The sequence below is a fragment of the Chiloscyllium plagiosum genome, chromosome 44 (assembly GCF_004010195.1).
Source record: "Chiloscyllium plagiosum isolate BGI_BamShark_2017 chromosome 44, ASM401019v2, whole genome shotgun sequence".
Classification (NCBI taxonomy): domain Eukaryota; kingdom Metazoa; phylum Chordata; class Chondrichthyes; order Orectolobiformes; family Hemiscylliidae; genus Chiloscyllium; species Chiloscyllium plagiosum.
Window position 1 is genome coordinate 9,399,315 of NC_057753.1, and position 18,267 is coordinate 9,417,581.

Here is an 18,267-nt window from a genome sequence, read left to right on the forward strand (position 1 = left end):
TTGTCAATTCCTCCCACATGGGGGAGAAGCCGTTCACCTGCCCTGAGTGCAGAAAGGGCTTTACCCTAGCCTCTGCCCTGCTGAGGCACAAGAAGGTCCACACAGGAGACAGGCCCTTCAGCTGCCCCAAGTGTAGGAAGAGCTTTACCTGGGCTTCCAACCTACTGACCCATCAGCGGGTCCATGCAGGGGAGAGGCCCTTCCCCTGAACCAAGTGCAAGAAGGCCTTCAGCCATTCCTCAGACAGGCTGAAACAGAAGCGGGTCCACACTGGGGAGAGGGCCTTCAGTTGCCCCGAGTGCAGGAAGGCTTTCAGCGATTCCTCCAACCTGCTGAGACACCAGTGGGTTCACACCAGGGAGAGACCGTTTATCTGCTCTCACTGTGGGAAGGGCTTCACCTGCTCTTCCCAACTGCGGAGGCACCAGCGAGTTCACGTGCCATCGCAGGGGGGGGTTGAAGGAATGATGACTAAGTGCTATTATTGACTGGACTATCAACCCAGTTCCGCGGACTCCCAGGTTCAAATCCTGCGGCAGCAGATGGTGGAATTAGAATTCAGTCAGAAATCTGGAGTTCAGAATCTAATGATAAAGCCATTTTAATGGGGGGCTGGAGAAAACTCCCATCTGATTCACTTACATCCATTTTAGGGAAGGAAACTGCCGTTGTGGGAAAGGATTCACTCAGTCGTCCCAGCTGCATCCTTTACCCGGTCTGGCCTTTGCGTGATTCCAGACCCACAGCAGTGGCACAGGTTTTCTGTGAGATCTGAGGGCAACTTTTCCATGCAGAGTATGGTGCATATATGGAATAAGCTGCCAGATGAAGTGGTGAACGCTTGTACAATTGCAACATTTAATAGGCATCTGGATAGGTTTATGAATAGGAAGGGTTTGGAGGGATGTGGGCCAGGTGCTGGTAGGTGGGACTAGATTGGGTTGGGATATCTGCTCGGTGTGGACAAGTTTGAGTGAAGGGTCTGTTTCTGAGCTGTACATCTATGACTCTGTCTATTTGGTTACAGATGCTGCTCCTCTCCCTCAATGAAGATTGAGCTTCACCCCAGACTGCAACTTTTTTCCTCTGTCCAACATCTGTGAGTACAACACACTCTTTTCTCACCCACTTTTTCAATTTATTTGTCATTCTGGGGTTCAATTGTTGACTTACAGCAACTGAAAGGAAAGGAAGTGACCCCATGGAGGGGACAAGACTCTGGAAAAGTTGGTCCAGGTTGTGTCGCAATTGGCAATATAGACAGACAGGACACCAAGCCAGACAACATCAGGTGGTGGAGAAGTCGACATTTCAGGCATAACCCTTCTTCAAGACAGGGGATGGGTGTAGGGGAAGATGCAGATAAAAGGGTGCCGGGGGCAGGGTGTTGAAGTGGGGACTGGTGAAGACAGAGGGTACAACCTAGTTGGTCAATGGGAGGAAGGAATCTAGTTGATGGCAGGGAAGAGTAGATGGGAGGGGCAGAGGCTGCAAAGGGAGTCAGGGGGTGGGAAGAGAGAAATTAGAGAACTCAATGTTGAGTTCTCAGTGCTGTACTGTGCCCAGGTGGAAGATGAGGTGGTGTTCCTGCAATTTGCGGATTGGTTCATTGTGGCAATGAAGGAGGCCAAAGCTGGTCATATCAGAAAGGGAGAGGGAAGGGGAATTAAAATGGGTGGTCACTGGGACATCCAGTCAGCCTCTGCAGACCCTCTTGCCCTTCCTTGTTTTAGCAAAATGCAACCCCTGGCTTTTATCCACACCTCTCTTATGCACATGCGCTCTCTCAGACACACACACATTCCTAATACTTACCCTCGCACAGACTGATACTCCATGATACTCACTTCACCAAGCAAGCATGCATGCAAAAATGCTCTTATGCGCATTCTCACGCACAAACTCACATGGAGACACCTGTGCTGCCCTGCATAGTTTGCAGAAATCTCTTCCCTTCAGAGAATCCCCAGTGTGGAAGCAGGTCACTCGACCCAACTAGTCCACCGACCCTGCAGAGGGTAACTCTCCTTACCCCTATTTCTCTATATTCACCCCTGACTAATGCACCTAACCTGGACATGCCTGGGCACTATGGGTAATTGAGCTTGGCCAATCCACTCTAACCTGGACAAAGTTAAAAATCACATACCAAGTTATTTGGAAGCACTGGCTTTCGACATGCTGCTCTTTCATCAGGTGGTTGTGGAGAATAAAATCATAAGGCACAGAACTTATGGAAAAACATTAGTGTCCTGCCACTGAAATGATATATTGAACAAACCTGGATTGTTAAGTCTTTCATCTTTTCAAATGGGTTGCAGGCATCATTAATATGTAAATCTCCAACTTCCTGCAAGGCACCTTCTTGACATAACTTAAGATTTTGTAACAAAAGATGACATCTCAGCTCAGACAATGCATTAAATGTGTGAGGTGAGAGTCTGTCAGTATCCAAACCTTGAATCGAACTGGTTCTATTTCCAAAGTCGAATTTACAAAATATTATTGACTGCCTGCAAATTGTGCACTTTTGAGCAAAATAGAATGTATCTGCAAATAAAAATTCACCCCATGGACTAGTGTATGTGCACGCGCATGAGAGAAAGGCTACTTCCATGCTGTACGTGTCTATCTCTGTCTGATAACAGATGCTTTACTTCTGGGGTAAGTATTGTAAATCATAGCTGGGTACTAATAGTTAGATGTAATGGAGAGTTCTTCAAGTTGGGCACAATCAGAATCCCGGGAGACCCCTGTTTCTGGTTTGCTTCCTAATGAACAGACATTAAGCATGAGCACATATTTATTTCTCATGTTGTTATTTCATTTTTCTTGTTTGATTCTCTGCTATGACTGCAATCTTGTCTGGTTGGTTGGGAGACTGGAGATTGTGCATTGGGCTTTGATTGACTGAATATTTTATTGTGCCAGAAGGTGTAACGGTGTTGGGGGGGGGGTCAGTCAGTCAAAGCTTCAGCAGAAATCCAGTAGAGCGGAGAACAGACTGACATCTTATGCTGTAGGAACAGGGAGATCAGAGGACAAGGAAATGAGGACCTGAAATCAGAGCAGACGCCAGACTATCCTGTGGTCAGTGCTTTGATTAGCAGCGCCAACCCTTTACCTAGCTTCCCACTTGACTACCCCCTCAATATTCAGGATCCAAGCCTTGTCATCCCGAAGCCATGTCTCTGTAAGGAGTCTCAGATCATAATTCATCTCTTCAGTGTGAGCAGTCAACTGTGTATGCATATGTGCTACTTTTGTTACACAGTGTAGCACATATGCATACACAATTGTTTTTTTCCATTTTTGTGATCTTTAGAATTCAGTTTTGCTTGCTGGTACATTTACTCTCCTTGTTCCTTTCTATCATTCTCTGATGCTCATTTTCCACATCACTGCATTGCTCACCTGCCTTGATTTGGATTGGCCTGGCTAAATTACCCTGAAGAAGGGCTTATGCCCGAAACGTCGATTCTCCTGTTCCCTGGATGCTGCCTGACCTGCTGCGCTTTTCCAGCAACACATTTTCAGCTCTAAATTACCCATGTCTAGGGATGTGCAGGTTAGGTGGGTTAACTATGGGAAATGCAGGGTTATAGTTTCATAGTAATAGAAGCAGGGGTAGGCCTTATGGCCCGTCCAGCCTGCTCCGCCATTCATAAGACCATAGCTGAACTATCCATCATCTCAGCTCCTCCTCCCTGCATTATCCCAACTACCCTTAAGTAATCTACCATGCAAAAACCCAACCAACTGTGTCTTCAACATACTTAATGAAGTGGCCTCTACTGCTTCCTTGGGCAGAGAATTCCATAGATTGGCTACTTTCCAGGAAAAGTAGTTCCTCCTCATCTCTGTCCGAAATCTTCTCCCCCAAATTATGTGGCCTAGTCTAATCCACCAACAGAAATGACTGGATAGGGTAGGGCTTCATCCCTACAGTGCAATGAATTCCCACTTTCCACCAAAGTCCCAGATGTACTCACTCACTCATTTGCTGTCTCACAAAAGAAAGATTTCATTGTAACTACTTCTCCTCCCAGTAAGGGCAAGACATCTTTGAAAGTCCAGTCTTCACAACCACACTTCTGCTTTCACTGAAGACTATTAGAATCGTACAGCACAAAAACAGACCCTTTGGCCCAACTTGTCCTTACCAGGCAAACATCCTGAATTAATCTATTCCCATTTGGCCCATGTCCCTTTCAAACCTTCCAATGTGTGTACCCACCCACATGCCTTTTAAACGTTGTAATTGTACCAGCCTCCACCACTCCCTCTGGCAACTCATTCCATACATGCACCACCCTCTGCGTGAAAAAATTGCCCCTTAGATCCCTATTAAATCATTCCTCTCTCACCTCAAACATATGCCCCTTCATTTTGGACTCCAGCATCCTGGGCAAATGACCTTGGGTATTCACTGTATTCATACCCCTTGTAAACTTCTGTAAGGTTACCTCAGCCTCCAATGCTTTAGGGAAAATATCCATGGCCCAATCAACCTCTTCCTGTAGTTCAAACCCTCCACCTCTGGCAACAGCTTTGTAAATCTCATCCGACCCCTTTCAAAGTTTCACAAGTTCTTTCCAATATCAGGGAGACCAGAACTGAACGCAGTATTTCAAAAATGCCCTAACCAATGTACAGCACAACAAGACCTCGCAACTCCTTTACTCAATGCTCTGACCAATAAAGGAAAGATTACCAAACGCTTTCTTCACTATCCTATCTACCCACAACTCCACTTTCAAGGAACTATGAACCTGCACTCCAAGTTCCCTTGCTTCTGCAACACTCCCCTTAGCTATGTCAGTCTTGCCTGGATTGCTTGACCAAAACGCTACACCTCACATTTCTATAAATTAAACTCCATCTTCCACTCTTCAGCCCATTGCCTGTCCCATAAATACTAATTTACAGCAAACTCTCATTCCTCTTATTCCTGAGAAGCTGAACGTTTCCATCCCACACACTCCCCCTCAGTTTTCACTTTTCTGAACCTAATCCCTGCTGTACCTCATCCTGAAGCGGCAAAATACTGACCGGCCTGGACAGAGCGGACGTTGGGAAGATGTTTCCATTGGTAGGAGAGACAAGGACATGAGGGCACTGCCTTAGAGTAAAAGGGAAAACCTTTTAGAATGAAGATAAGGAGAAACTCCTTTAGCCAGAGAGCGGTGAACTTATGGAATTCATGGTCATAGAAGGCTGTGGAGGCCAGGACACTGAGGATATTTAAGAGATAGATAGGTTCTTGAGTATCAACAGAATTGGGGGTTATGGGGAGCAAGTGGAAAAATGGGATTGAGAAACTTATCAGCCACGATTATGTGGTACGAGCAGACCTGGCGGGCTGAATGGCTGCTTCTATGTCTGATTGTCTCTTGCTGTCCTGGACACACAGGGCGAGAATTGGCAGGAGTAGGCCATCTGATCTTTCGAGTCTGGACCAGCATTGAACCAATCATTACTGATGACCCCTTAACTGCAAGAAGACATCCCATTTCTGAACTCAATTCCTCTTGCTAATACACCACTTGTCTTGCTGATTGCTTCCTGCATCTGTCTGACAATTGGCATTGACTGGTGTAGAAGGACACTGAGCCCCCTTTCTACATCCACACATCATTCCTGATGAAGGGCTCGTGCCGGAAACATCAACTCTCCTGCTCCTTGGATGTTGCCTGACCTGTTGTCCTTTTCCAGTGCCACACTTTGATTCTGATCTCCAAAATCTGCAGTCCTCACTTTCTTCACATCTGCTTATATATCACCATTTAAACAATGCACATTCCTTCTGCTTTTTTCCACAGCAAAAGCTATAACTTCACATTATGGTACTGTATTTGCCACGTGTTTGCCAATTGTGGTCTTCTCGACATCATGGAAACTGAGTGTAAACTTAGGGAACAATTCGCCGAGCATCGCAGCCGAGTCTGCAGAGGCTGACTGGAGCTCCCCATCACCATCCATTTTAATTCCCCTTCCCACTCTCTTTCTGACCTGACCATCTTTGGCCTCCTCCATTGCCACAACGAACCAAACTACAAATTGGAGGAACAACACCTCATCTTTGGCCTAGACAGTCATTCCTGAAGAAAGGCTTATGCCCGAAACGTCGATTCTCCTGTTCCTTGGATGCTGCCGGACCTGCTGCGCTTTTCCAGCAACACATTTTCAGCCTAGACAGTCTACAGCCTGGAGGACTCAACATTGAGTTCTCCAATTTCAAATAACCTGCCTTTCCATCCCTTGATTCCCTTCCCAGCTCCCCCCTCCCTTCCACACCTCCTTGCAACCAAACAGATTCCTTTCTCCCATTGACCAACCAGGTTGTACCCTCTACCTGTCTTCACCTATCCCCATTTTACCACCGTGCCCCTAGCACACCCTTGATCTGCAGCTCCCCCTACACCCACGTCCAGTCTTGAGCAGAGATTACACACGAAATGTTGACTTCTCCACCTCCTGTTGATGCTTGGCTTGCTGCATTCTTCCAGCCTCCTGCCTCTATTTTGCCAATTGAGATAGACCTGGACCAACTTTTCCCAAGGCTGTCCCCTCCCTGGACTCACTCTCTTTCCTTTCAGGTGCTGCAAGTCAACAATTGAACCACAGAATGAGAAAATAAACGGAAAAGGGGGTGTGAAATAAAAGGGTGTCATACTCAGATGTTGGACAGAGGAAGGAAGTTGCAGTCTGGAGTGAAGTTCAATCTTCATTCAGAGAGAGGAGCAAGAGCAGCAGCAGCTTCGGAAGCTCATGGTCCACCTTCTGCATTCAGATAATAGGTGAGCTCTGTTTGGCAGGAGGACAATTCTCCTTCCAGTCCTCCAGTGCTCCCTGTTGGTCCATTAAAAGAAGGTCTTGCACCTTTTCTGCCTACAGCAAGGAACATGGCCAATGTTAAGGTTATACCAGTGAACATGCACCCTGCTTGCTGACACCAAGGAGTCTACACAATATGCTCTGTGGCAATGTTGATATTATTGACAGATTCCAAGTGTCCAAATGCCAGTGAGAAAAAAAGGGTAGAGCCTTTTTTATCCCCACGTGGCTTGACATTTTATTGCTTTTGCATTTTGTCTGGCTGCTCAACTTTTTATGTCTTTTCCCCAGTGTAGGAATGAAGTTCAGAACTAGAGGGCATAGGGTGAGAGTGGCAAGATATAAAAGTGGCAACTTTTCCATGTAGAAGGTGGTGCGTGTATCGAATGAGTTGCCAGAGGAAGTGGTGGAGGCTGGTACAATTACAGAATTTAAAAGGCATCTGGATGGGTATATGAATAGGAAGGGTTTAGTGGGATATGAACCAAGTGCTGGCAATTGGGATTAGATTAATTTGGATATCTGTTCGGCTTGGATGGGGAGGATGAAAAGGTCTGTTTCCATGCCGTACGTCTGCAACTCTAAATAATAGAGTACACTTTCACAAATAACAAACTATATCCATGTTAACAAGGATTAGTACACCATGTACTTTACTAACCATCCTCAATAGGTCCTGCCCCTTCGATGACTGAACAACATATGCTGGTGCATAATCTCCTTCACACACACTAGGCTGAACAATTGCACTAGTAACTGCAACAATAAACAGCATAAGGATAAAAAGAAAGCGAGGGTAAAAATCACAAGCGCCAGTAAAAGCAGATGGAAAGTGAGTGTAAAATGTCACTATGACAGGACAGGCCCCACATTCCTTCCCCTCCGTCCCCCCACAACCTGCCTCACCTTTCACCTCCCGGGCCCAGTACCTTCCAGGTGGCCCCATAGTTGACACAGGGGCCGCCCCACGACCAGTAGAACTCCACCACCCAGGCGGCCGACGAGTTCCCAAGCAGGCCCTTAACCCCATCCGCCTCCAGAATGCTCACCGGCTCCTGCCTGCTGTACAGCCGGCCGGTGTGGCCGTGACACAGCAGCTGCGCCAGGAAGGCGGCGGTGCCCAGTGACGGGTGTCTGCCCCGGGCCGCACGGCGCCATCTTCCTAACGGCCGCCCTCCCGCCGCTTCCCCGCTCGAGCGACTTCTCCTCCCAACCGCCTTCGCCCCCGCGTGACGTCTGCACGGGGGGATGGGCGGGGCCGGGGAGCCTCACCGTCACCAAGCAACAGCCACCTCGCGCTACAACTGCTCATTCACAAAAACAAACTCTCCTGTCTCGCTCTGCAGCTGCAGGGGGGACACTGCCTGTTTCCAGGAGCCCTGTCCACATTACATTGAGCCGTGAGCTTTCACAAAGAGATATTCTTTTAAATTGTCATCTCTAAATGGGGAAATTAGCATTTTAAGGGGGCATGGACATTGTAAAGATATTTAAATGAACAAGATTATATTTCAAAGGAATGTGGGCACATTCAAAGGTGTATCTTGTTATCTAAAGTGACGCCGTCAAATCGAAATGAAACTTCATTTCAAAGAGATGTTGCCCTATTTATAAACAGAAATATCCCTTTGAGACAATAGGTGTGAATTCTGTCTGTGTCCCAACGTTGAGTCAGACTGACATTTTTCTTAGAAAAGCTCTGCATTTCAATTACATTCTTGAGAAGTTAATTGATAGATTAGCGTGGATTGGCTGTGCTAAATAACCCATAGTGTCCAGGGATGTGCAGGTAAGGGTGGATTGGCCATAGGAAATATGGAATAAGGGGTTGAGTATGGGTGGGATGCTCTTTGGAGGGCCAGTGTGGAACAGATGGGCTGAATAGCCTGGTTCCACATTGGCGGGATTTCCACACAAAGGTGCATTTTATCTGCATCTATCCTGTCAAGCCCCTTTCAGAATTCTGCTGGTTTCAATAAGATCAGTTCTGGTTCATAGAGACATACAGCACAGAAACAGACTCTTCTGTCCAACTCGTCCATGCCGACTAAACTAGTCACACTTGCCTGCATTTGGCCCATATCCCTCTAAACCTTTCTATTCATGCACCTATTCAAATGTCTTTAAATGTTGTAACTGTCCCTGTATCTACCACTTCCTCAGCAAGTTCATTCCACATGCAAACTTCTCTGTCAAAACTTTGCCCCCTCAGGTTGCTTTTAAAATCTCTCTCCTCTCACCTTAAAGAACTATGCCTCCTAGTTTTGAGCTCCCCTACGCCATGGAAGAGCCGTTTGCTATTCACCTTAGCTCCACTCCTCACGATTTTATAAATCTCAATGAGATCACCCCTCAACTTCCTGTGCTCCAGTGAAGAAAGTCCCAGCCTCTCCTTATAACTCAAACCCTCCAGTCCTGGCAGCATCCTGGTAAATCTTTACCAAACCCTCTTTAACAGTATTCTTCCTATTACAGGCCACCAGAACTGCATTCAGTACTCTGAAAGTGGCCTCACCAACATTCTGTACAACTTGAACATGATGTCCCAACTCCTATACTCAGTGGTGTGAACAATGAAGGCAATGGTTCTAAATGCCTTCTTAACCACCCTGTCTACCAGTGATCCAACTTTCAAAGAACTATGTAGCTGAACGCCCCCACACCCCCCATGTCTCACTGTTTTGCAATATGACCCAAGGCCCTACCATTAACAGTACAAGTCCTGCCCTTCCTTGTTTTCGCAAAACACAACCTTCGCTTTTATTCACACCACTCTCTCCTCAGACATACACACACACCCCAACACACTCACAGGCTAAGACTCCATCACACTCTCACTTTACCAAACATGCACACACTCTCACATAACTCTACAGAGTGACTTTGTATTGGCAGAATTATTTGCAGATACATTCAATTTTGCTTAAAAAGCACACAGTCTGCAGGCAGTCAATCCATGTAATATTTCATAAATTCCTACTTTGGGAATAGAACCAGTCTGATTCAAGACTGGGATACTGACAGACTCAAATCTCACATCTTTAATGCATTTTCTGAGCTGAATTGTCACTTTTTAAAAAATATAACCTTAAGTCATCTTGAAAACGTGACTTAAAAGATGTTTTAATATTAATGAACTGAAAACTGCAACCTATTCTAAAAGATGACTATAACCTGGTGTTGTGTGATTTTTAACTTTGTCCACCCCAGTCCAACACAGGGACATCCGCATCATTTCTAGTGAACATAGCCCACACCTCCCGGTGCTGCTATTAAACTTTACAATGCAGATGAAACGACGCAGTCTGCAATCCTGAAAGATTTACAATTTCAAACAATACTAGCTACTCATTCATTGCTCCATCTGATACACGACATTGTAAGCTTAGTGCAGGAGGCTTTAAAACAAAAACTTCGAGTTCAAAGCTTTCAATGAGAGCCTGAGCCCAGATAACCTTTATTGTGAACCAACTTTGTTACAACTTCCAATCCCCTCACCAAAGAGGCATACAAAAAGTAGCTGGTTTTTAAACAGCTGAAGGTCAAAGTGCACACGCTCCCCCACCACCTCACTTTCTTTACTATTGGTCAGCACTGAGTTGTTCTGTTGTAAATGGATCCTTGGTACAGCCTTAACCCAGAGGAAGTATTGCCTCACTCAACAATTTCAACCTTTATCTAAGTAAGTTTCTCCCCACTCATTTGCCGGGGGCGGAGGCAGTATAGAGTCAACCAGACTGCTGTGGGGCTGGAGTCACGTGTGAGCCAGACAGGGTAAAGGATGCAGCTGGGACAACTGAGGGAATCCTTTGCCACAACTGCCGTTTCCTTCCCTAAAAAGGGCGTGAGTGAATCAGATGGGGTTTTTCACCCCCAAAAATGGTCTTATCGTTAGATTCTGAACTCCAGATTTCTGACCGAATTCCAATTCCACCATATGCCATGGCAGGATTCAAACCTAGGCATCGCTGGAACTGGGTCAATATCGGCACTCTACCCTCACTCCTTCAATCCCCTTGCGATGGTACATGAACCCGCTGGTGCCTCCGCAGGTTGGAGGAGCGGGTGAAGCCCTTCCTGCACTCAGGGCAGCTGAAGGGCCTCTCCCCGGTGTGGATCTGCCGGTGAGTCAACAGGTTGGATGCCTGGGTAAAGCCCTTCCCACATTCTGGACAGCTGTAGGGCCTCTGCCCTGTGTGGACCCGCCGGTGGGTAAGCAGGTGGGAGGCCCGGGTAAAGCCCTTCCCGCAATCGGGGCAGCTGAAGGGCCTCTCCTCTGTATGGACCCGCTGGTGCCTGAGCAGTATGGAGGAATCGCTGAAGCCCTTCCCGCACTCAGGGCAGCTGAAGGGCCTCTCCCCCATGTGGAGTCGCTGGTGCCTCAGCAGGTTGGAGGAACTGCTGAAGGCCTTCCTGCACTCGGGGCAGCTGAAGGGCCTCTCCCCCGTGTGGACCCGCCGGTGGGTCAGCAGGTCAGAGGAATGGCTGAAGCCCTTCCCGCACTCAGAACAGCTAAAGGGCCTCTCCCCCGTGTGGACTCGTTGGTGGATCTGGAGGGTGGAGGCCTGCGTAAAGCCCTTCCCACACTCAGGGCAGAAGAATGGCCTCTCCCCGGTGTGGATGCGTCGATGAGTCTCCAAGGCAGATGGGACACAGAAACCTTTCCCGCAGTCGCCACATTTCCACGGTTTCTCCACAGGGCGGGATTCCTCGAGTTTCTCCATGGCCGAAGCTTCAGCAGCACACAAATGAGTGTAGAGCCTCTACCCACCGTGAATTCCTCTTTCCAGGCTGTATTATTGATTCAGGCTCCACACTCACTGCACTGCAACAGTATGGTCTCTCATCCAGTCCCACTGCTGCTGAAAACGTACTGAAATAAGAACCAAAAAGCTTTGCTCCTTTTCACAGAACCGTGGTAGAAAATCGTGGTCCAAATGGATTCAGTGACTGTCAGACATCGACATCAAAGTGAGGACTGCAGACACTGGAGTATCAGAGTTGAAAAGTGCGGCACTGGAAAAGCACAGTGGGTCAGGCAGCACCCGAGGAGCAGGACAGTCAATGTTTCAGACATAAGCCCTTCATCTGTTGATTTTGAAACTTCTGTCTTCAGATCTCCAAATACTCTTAAAAAAAAGATTACAAACGTCATCAATGTCAGTCCAGGGTAGAAATTCAGAACAACCAATTCTACTTTCTGTGGAATATTCTTTTCTTTTGTTATTCCACAAAATTGAAAGCACCATCCCACTCACTCTCTCCCCCTCTGTTCTCACTCCTCTCTAACTAATTCTCCTGAAGGTGCTGATTCAGGAACTCATAGGGCAGAAAAGCTCTCTGAATTTTGGATAACTTCACCTGAGAGTTAATATCTATCACAATATTGGGATAGTGCTGAGAGTGAGCAGGTCTGATTTTGGGAAGCAAAATTTAAAAAAAAGTGTCTCAATTCAGGGTGAACCTGCAAAGCAGCTTCTTGAGGAACAGCCAGACACAAAATGGTTAATGTACCCAGGAACAGGGGAGAAAATGAGACATCAAGGTATTAACACCAACACCAGAGAGAAACTGAACATAAAGACGTGGCAAATGTTTGTGGAAAGCCAGATTCACAGAGACATACAGCACAGAAACAGACACTTGGAGCAAACTCTTCCGTGCTGATCAGATATCCTAAATTAAGCTAGTCGCATTTGCCAGCACTTGGCCCATATCCCTCTGAACCCTTCCTATTCATATCCCCATCCAGATGTCTTTTCAATGTTGCAATTGTACCAGGCTGCATCACTTCCTCTGGCACCATCCTCTGCGTGAAAACAATACCCCTTAGGTCTCTTAAATCCCCACCGCTCCCACCTCTGTCCTCACCCTAAACTTATTAACCTCCAGTTCTGGACTCCCCCAACCCAAGGAAAAGACTTGTTTATTTACCCTATCCCCACCCCTCTGGATTTTACAAAAGTCTTTCAGGTCACCCCCGTCCCGCTCCCCCGTCAGTCTCTGGCGCGCTGGGGAAAACAGCACCTCCCACCATCCATCCGGCTCTCCTCACCTTGAGTTTGCAGTGTCTGCTCCCTCCCTGGGTTCACTCCAGATTCCCCCCCACCCAGAATGAAGAGTTGCTCAGGAGGGAGGAAGTGGGTTTCACTCTGAAACGGACAGGGCCACTTCCGTGTTGTGACGTCACCAGTGCCGCACTGCGCCTGCTCCGGACGGCGGCCGCCTGGACCGCACTGCCCTTGCGCAGTTTGCAAAATTCCTCCCCTTCAGAGAATCCCCAGGGTGTGGAAGCAGGCCATTCGGCCCACACCCATTTGCTTTACATTTAACCCTTACTAATGCACTTAACCTGCCCATCCCTAAACACTATCGATAATTTACCATGGCCAATCCATCCCAACCTGCACATTCCTGAACCCGACGGGACAACTTAGCATGGCTTGTCCACCCTAACCGGCCAGACATCATAAATTAATGTAGTTCCACCTGCCAGCATTTGGCTCATATCACTCTAAACCCTTGCTATTCATGTACTCAGATGTCTTTTAAATTGTGTCATTTTCCCTCAGGCAGCAAGTTCCATACATCCGCCACCCTCTGCGTGAAAAAGTTTCACCTCACGTCCCTTTCCACATTCACCTTAAACCTAAACCCCTCTAATTCTGGACTCCCCTACCATGGGGAAAAGACCATGGGTATTCACCATATCCATGCCCCTTATAAACTTCTATAAAGTCAGCCCTCAGCCTCAGATACTCCAGAGAAAATATACCTGACGTATTCAGCCTCTCCCTGTAGCTCAAACCCTCCAACTCTGGCATCGGCCTTATAAATCTTTTCCCACCCCTTTCAAAGTTTCACAATATCTTTCCTACAGCAGGGAAACCCAGAACTGAATGCAGTATTCCAAAAGTGGCCAAACCAATGTCCTGTACAGCTGCAGCAAGACCTCCCAACTGCTATACTCAATGATCTGACCAATAAAGGAAAGCATACCAAGGTCTCTTTGATCTGCAACACTCCCTTTAACTGTGTCAGTCCTGCATGGATTGCTTGACCAAAATGCAAGCCACACATTTCTCTAAATCAAATGCCATCTGCCACTCCTCAGCCATCTGAACAATATAATTTATATCAATTTCTTCTCTTATTCCAGAGAAGCTGCAAATCTCCAACCTATACACTCTCCCTCCATTCTCACTTTGCTGAACCTAATCCCAGTTGTGTCTCATCCTAAAGGGTCTGGTTCATGCTGATTAACAGGCCCACACTCGGGGGATCTAATTGAAACATACAGAATACTGAACAGCCTGGACAGAGTGGATGTTGGGAAGCTGTTTCCACTGGTAGGAGAGACTGGGACCCGAGCGCAAGTCATAAAAAAAAAGGAAGACCTTTTAGAACAGACCTAAGGAGAAACTTCTTCAGCCAGAGAGCGGTGAATCTATGGAATTCCTTGACACATAGGGCTGTGGCGGCCAGGTCAATGAGGATATTTAAGACAGACAAATAGATTCTGGAGTATCAAGGGGTACCGGGAGAAAGTGGGAGAATGGAGTTAACAAACTTATCAGACACGTTTGAATGGTAACAGCAGACCCGATGGGCTGACTGGCCTAATTTCTGCTCCTACGTCTTAGTTTCTTACTGTCCTGGACACTGAGAATTGGGGGCAGGAGTATGCCATTTGGTCTTTCAAGTCTGCACCATCGTGGAACAGATCATAACTGGACATGGATCTACCTACATCTAGGGGATAGGCTGGGAATTTTTCACAGAGGTTGAGAGGTGACCTTATAGAGGATTATAAAATCATGAGGGGTATAGATGAGATGAATGGCAGGTGTCATTTCAAGATGAGGGGCAAATTTTTAAGGTGAGTGGAGAAAGATTTTAAAAAGATATGAGGAGCACCTTGTTCTTTTAAGAGAGTGGTTTGTGTGTGGAATGACTGTCCAGAGGAAATGGTGGATGCAGGTAGAGTAACAACATTTAAAAGACATTTTGATAAGTACATGAATAGGAAAGGTTTGAAGGAATATGGGCCAAACCAGGTGGGACTAGTTTAAGTTTGTGAATATAGTCAGCATGGACTTGTTGGACTCAAGGGTCTGTTTCTGTGCTGTATGACTCTAACTGTTCTATACTGGTCTTAAAACCCTTTTATTGCCTTCGCCCATAACCATCCACTTCTTTGTTGTTCAAAAATCAGATAAACTTAGCTTTGAATATATTTTAAACCCCCCAACTGCAGGAAGACATCCCCACTTCTGAACTCAATTCCTCTTGCTAATATACCACTTGCCTTGCTGGTTACTTGCTGTACCTGTCTGACAACTGGCATTGACTGGCATAGGAGGACACTGGTGCCCCTTTGTACACCCACGCATTATTCCTGATGAAAGACTCAGACCCAAAACATCGACTCTCATGCTCCTTGGAAGCTGCCTGGCCTGCTGTGCTTTTCCAGTGCCACACTTTTTGACTCTGATCTTCAACACCTGCAGTCCTCACTTTCTCCACATCCCATCACCATTTAAACAATGCCCCTCCTTCCTGTTTTTTTTTTCGCCACAGCAAAGGATATAACTTCACATTGGAGGTATTGGATTTGCCATGTGTTTGCCAATTGACACACAGTCCTGGACCAACATTTCCCGAGTCTGCTCCTCCCTGGATTCAATCCTTTTCCTTTCAGTTGCTGTAAGTCAGCAATTGTAACCCACAATGGAGAAAAGAGAGTGCCGTACTCACAGATGGTGGACAGAGGAAAGAATTTGCAGTCTGGAGTGAAACTCAATCTTCATTCTGAGAGAGAGAGGTGCATTACAACTTCCGCATTCAGACAATAGGTGATGTTCTGATTGGCAGGATGACTACCGAACATCCGGTCCTCCAGGGATCCCCAGTGGCTTCTAAAGAAAGTCGCGCCCCATTTTTAGCGGACAACTAGGAGCATGCGCATTTTTTTGGTGACAAACTTTAACAAGCGCCATTCTTGCTAACACCGAGGAGCCCGTGCAGTATTCTCTGTGGAAATGCTGCTATTACGAACAAATTTTAAGGGTCCAAATGCTAATAGGAGAAAAAAAAAGGGTAGACCCACAATTTATTTTCCTCCGTGGCTCGACATAACCACGCATGCTCCTCACTATTTTTGCTAGTCACCTTACCTACACTCCTCATGATTTTACAAGTTTCAATAAGGTCACCCCCTCAACCTCCTATGCTCCAGTGAAAAACGTCCCAGCTTCTCCTAACTCAAACCATCCTGTCCTGGCAACGTCCTGGTACATCTTTTCCAAACCCTATATAATAGTGTTCTTCCTATGACGGGGCGACCAGAACTGTACTCAGCATTCTAAAAGTGGCCTCACCAACATCCTGTACAACCTCAACATGATGTCCCAACTCCAATATTGAATGGTGTGAACAATGAAGACAAGTGTGCTAAATGCCGTAACCACCTTGTCTGCCAGTGATGCAACTTTCAAAGAATTATGGACTTAACCCATGTCTCTATTCTACAACATGATCCAGGGCCCTACCAGTAATTGTACTAGTCCTGCCCTTTCTTTTTGTAGCAAAATGCATTCCTCGCTTTTATCAAGACCTCTCTAATACACATGCTCTCTCTCAGACACCCACCCAATATTCACACCTTCTCACACTCGTACATTACCAAACATCACACAGGCAAACACACACTCTTACGCGAACACTCAGACACAAACTCACATGTGCACACACTCTCTCATGCATGCACAGACACAAGTCTATGGGATAAATTTGCATTTGCAGATACATTCAATTTTGATCAAAAAGCACAATCTGTAGGGAGTCAATCCATGTAATATTTTCAAATTGCCTACTTTGGAAATGGAACCAGTCTGATTCAAGATTGGGATACAGACAGACTCGAACCTCACACTGTTCATGTACTGAGCTGAGATGTCACCGATTTTTATAAAACCTTCAGTCATCTCAAGAACGTGACTTAAAAGTACTTCTGGGCTTTACATTTTAATTACCCGAGACCTGCAACCCATTTTAAAAGATGAAAGACTAAACTGCAATCTAGGTTTGTTCAATATAGCCCATCAGTTGCACTACACTGTGATCTTTTCTATAAAATCTGTGTCTTATGATCCTGTTCCACAGCTACCTGATTAGGAGCAGCACTCCGAAAGCTAGTGCTTCCAAATAAACCTGTTGGACTATAACCTGGTTTTGTGAGATTTTTAACCGTATCCATCCGCCGTCCAACACCAGCTCCTCCACATTGTTTCCAATGAACACAGCCCACACCTCCTGTCTGTAAACCTTACAATGCTGATGACATAATGCAGTACCTGCACTCCTGAAAATTTTCTAATGATACTGGCTACGCATTCACTGCTGCAACTGATACACAACATTGGAAACTTAGTGTAGGAGGCTGAAAGAAATGAGCAGTTTTAAAACAAAAACCTGTTGCAGCTTAAAGCTTCCAATGAGTGTCTGAGACTGGTGGTAAGTTCAGGTAACCTTTATTGCAACCCAACTTTACTACAGCTTCAGATCCTCCCAGCAAAAAGGCATAGAAAAAGTAGCTGCTTTTTAAACAGCACAAGGTCAGAGCATTGTCAGTCCAGGGTAGAAATTCAGAACATGCAATTCTACTTTGAGGAACATTTTTTGCTTTTGTTATTCCACAAAATTGAAAGCACCATCCCATTCTCCCGCTCCGTGTTCTCACTCTGCTTGAACTAATTCTCCTGAAGGTGCTGATTCAGGATCTCACAGGGACAGTAAAAGCAAAAAGCAAAACGGACATCTCTCTGAATTTTGGATAACCCCATCTGACAGTTAATATCTTTCACAACACTAGGGTACTGCTGAGAGTGAGCAGGTCTGATTTTGGGAAGCAAAAAAAAAGGGTGTGTCAATTCAGGGTGAACCAGCAATGCAGCTTCTTGATGAAGAACCAGACATTAAATTATTAACATCCCCAGGACAAAAAAAGGGTGGGTGTGGAGGAGGTGAGACATCAAAGCATTAACACCAACACTCAAGAGAAACTAAATATACAGACATGGCAAGCATTGTTGGAAAGCCAGGGTCATGGAGATATACAGCACAGAAACAGACCCTTCAGACCAACTCATCCGTACAGAAAAGATATTCTAAAATCAATCTAGTCCCATTTGCCAGCACCTTAGCCAACAACCCTTTGAACCCTTCCTATTCTCTTTCTTTATTCAGATGCCTTTTCAATGTTGAAATTGTACCAGCCTGCATCACTTCACCCCTCAGCCTCCCACGCTCCAGGGAAAATAGCCCTAACCTATTCAACCTCTCCCTATAGCTCAAATCTCCCAACCCTTCTTGTGAATCTTTTCTGAACCTTTTCAAGTTTCACAACATCTTTCCAATAGGAGGGAGACC

At 46.2% G+C, this 18,267-nt stretch overlaps 1 protein-coding gene and 1 long non-coding RNA gene across 2 annotated transcripts in view; both read right to left on the reverse strand.

The window, feature by feature from the left end:
• LOC122543647 (zinc finger protein 436-like) overlaps positions 1 to 13,034 on the reverse strand; it is a 22,257-nt gene extending 9,223 nt beyond the window's left edge. Inside the window, exons 1-4 of the mRNA XM_043682467.1 lie at positions 12,893 to 13,034; positions 10,866 to 11,966; positions 10,095 to 10,150; positions 7,744 to 8,073 (exon numbers count right to left, since the gene is read on the reverse strand). Of these exons, the coding sequence (XP_043538402.1) occupies positions 7,744 to 8,073; positions 10,095 to 10,150; positions 10,866 to 11,561 (1,082 nt within the window). The 5' untranslated portion in view covers positions 11,562 to 11,966; positions 12,893 to 13,034. The remainder of the gene's footprint in view (positions 1 to 7,743; positions 8,074 to 10,094; positions 10,151 to 10,865; positions 11,967 to 12,892) is intronic.
• On the reverse strand, positions 4,165 to 8,196 carry LOC122543559. The gene is made up of 3 exons (XR_006310093.1): positions 7,744 to 8,196; positions 6,585 to 6,592; positions 4,165 to 4,175 (listed from the first exon to the last, which is right to left on the reverse strand). It is a non-coding gene; the product is annotated as an uncharacterized LOC122543559 (long non-coding RNA).
• Positions 13,035 to 18,267: the final 5,233 nt, after the last annotated feature.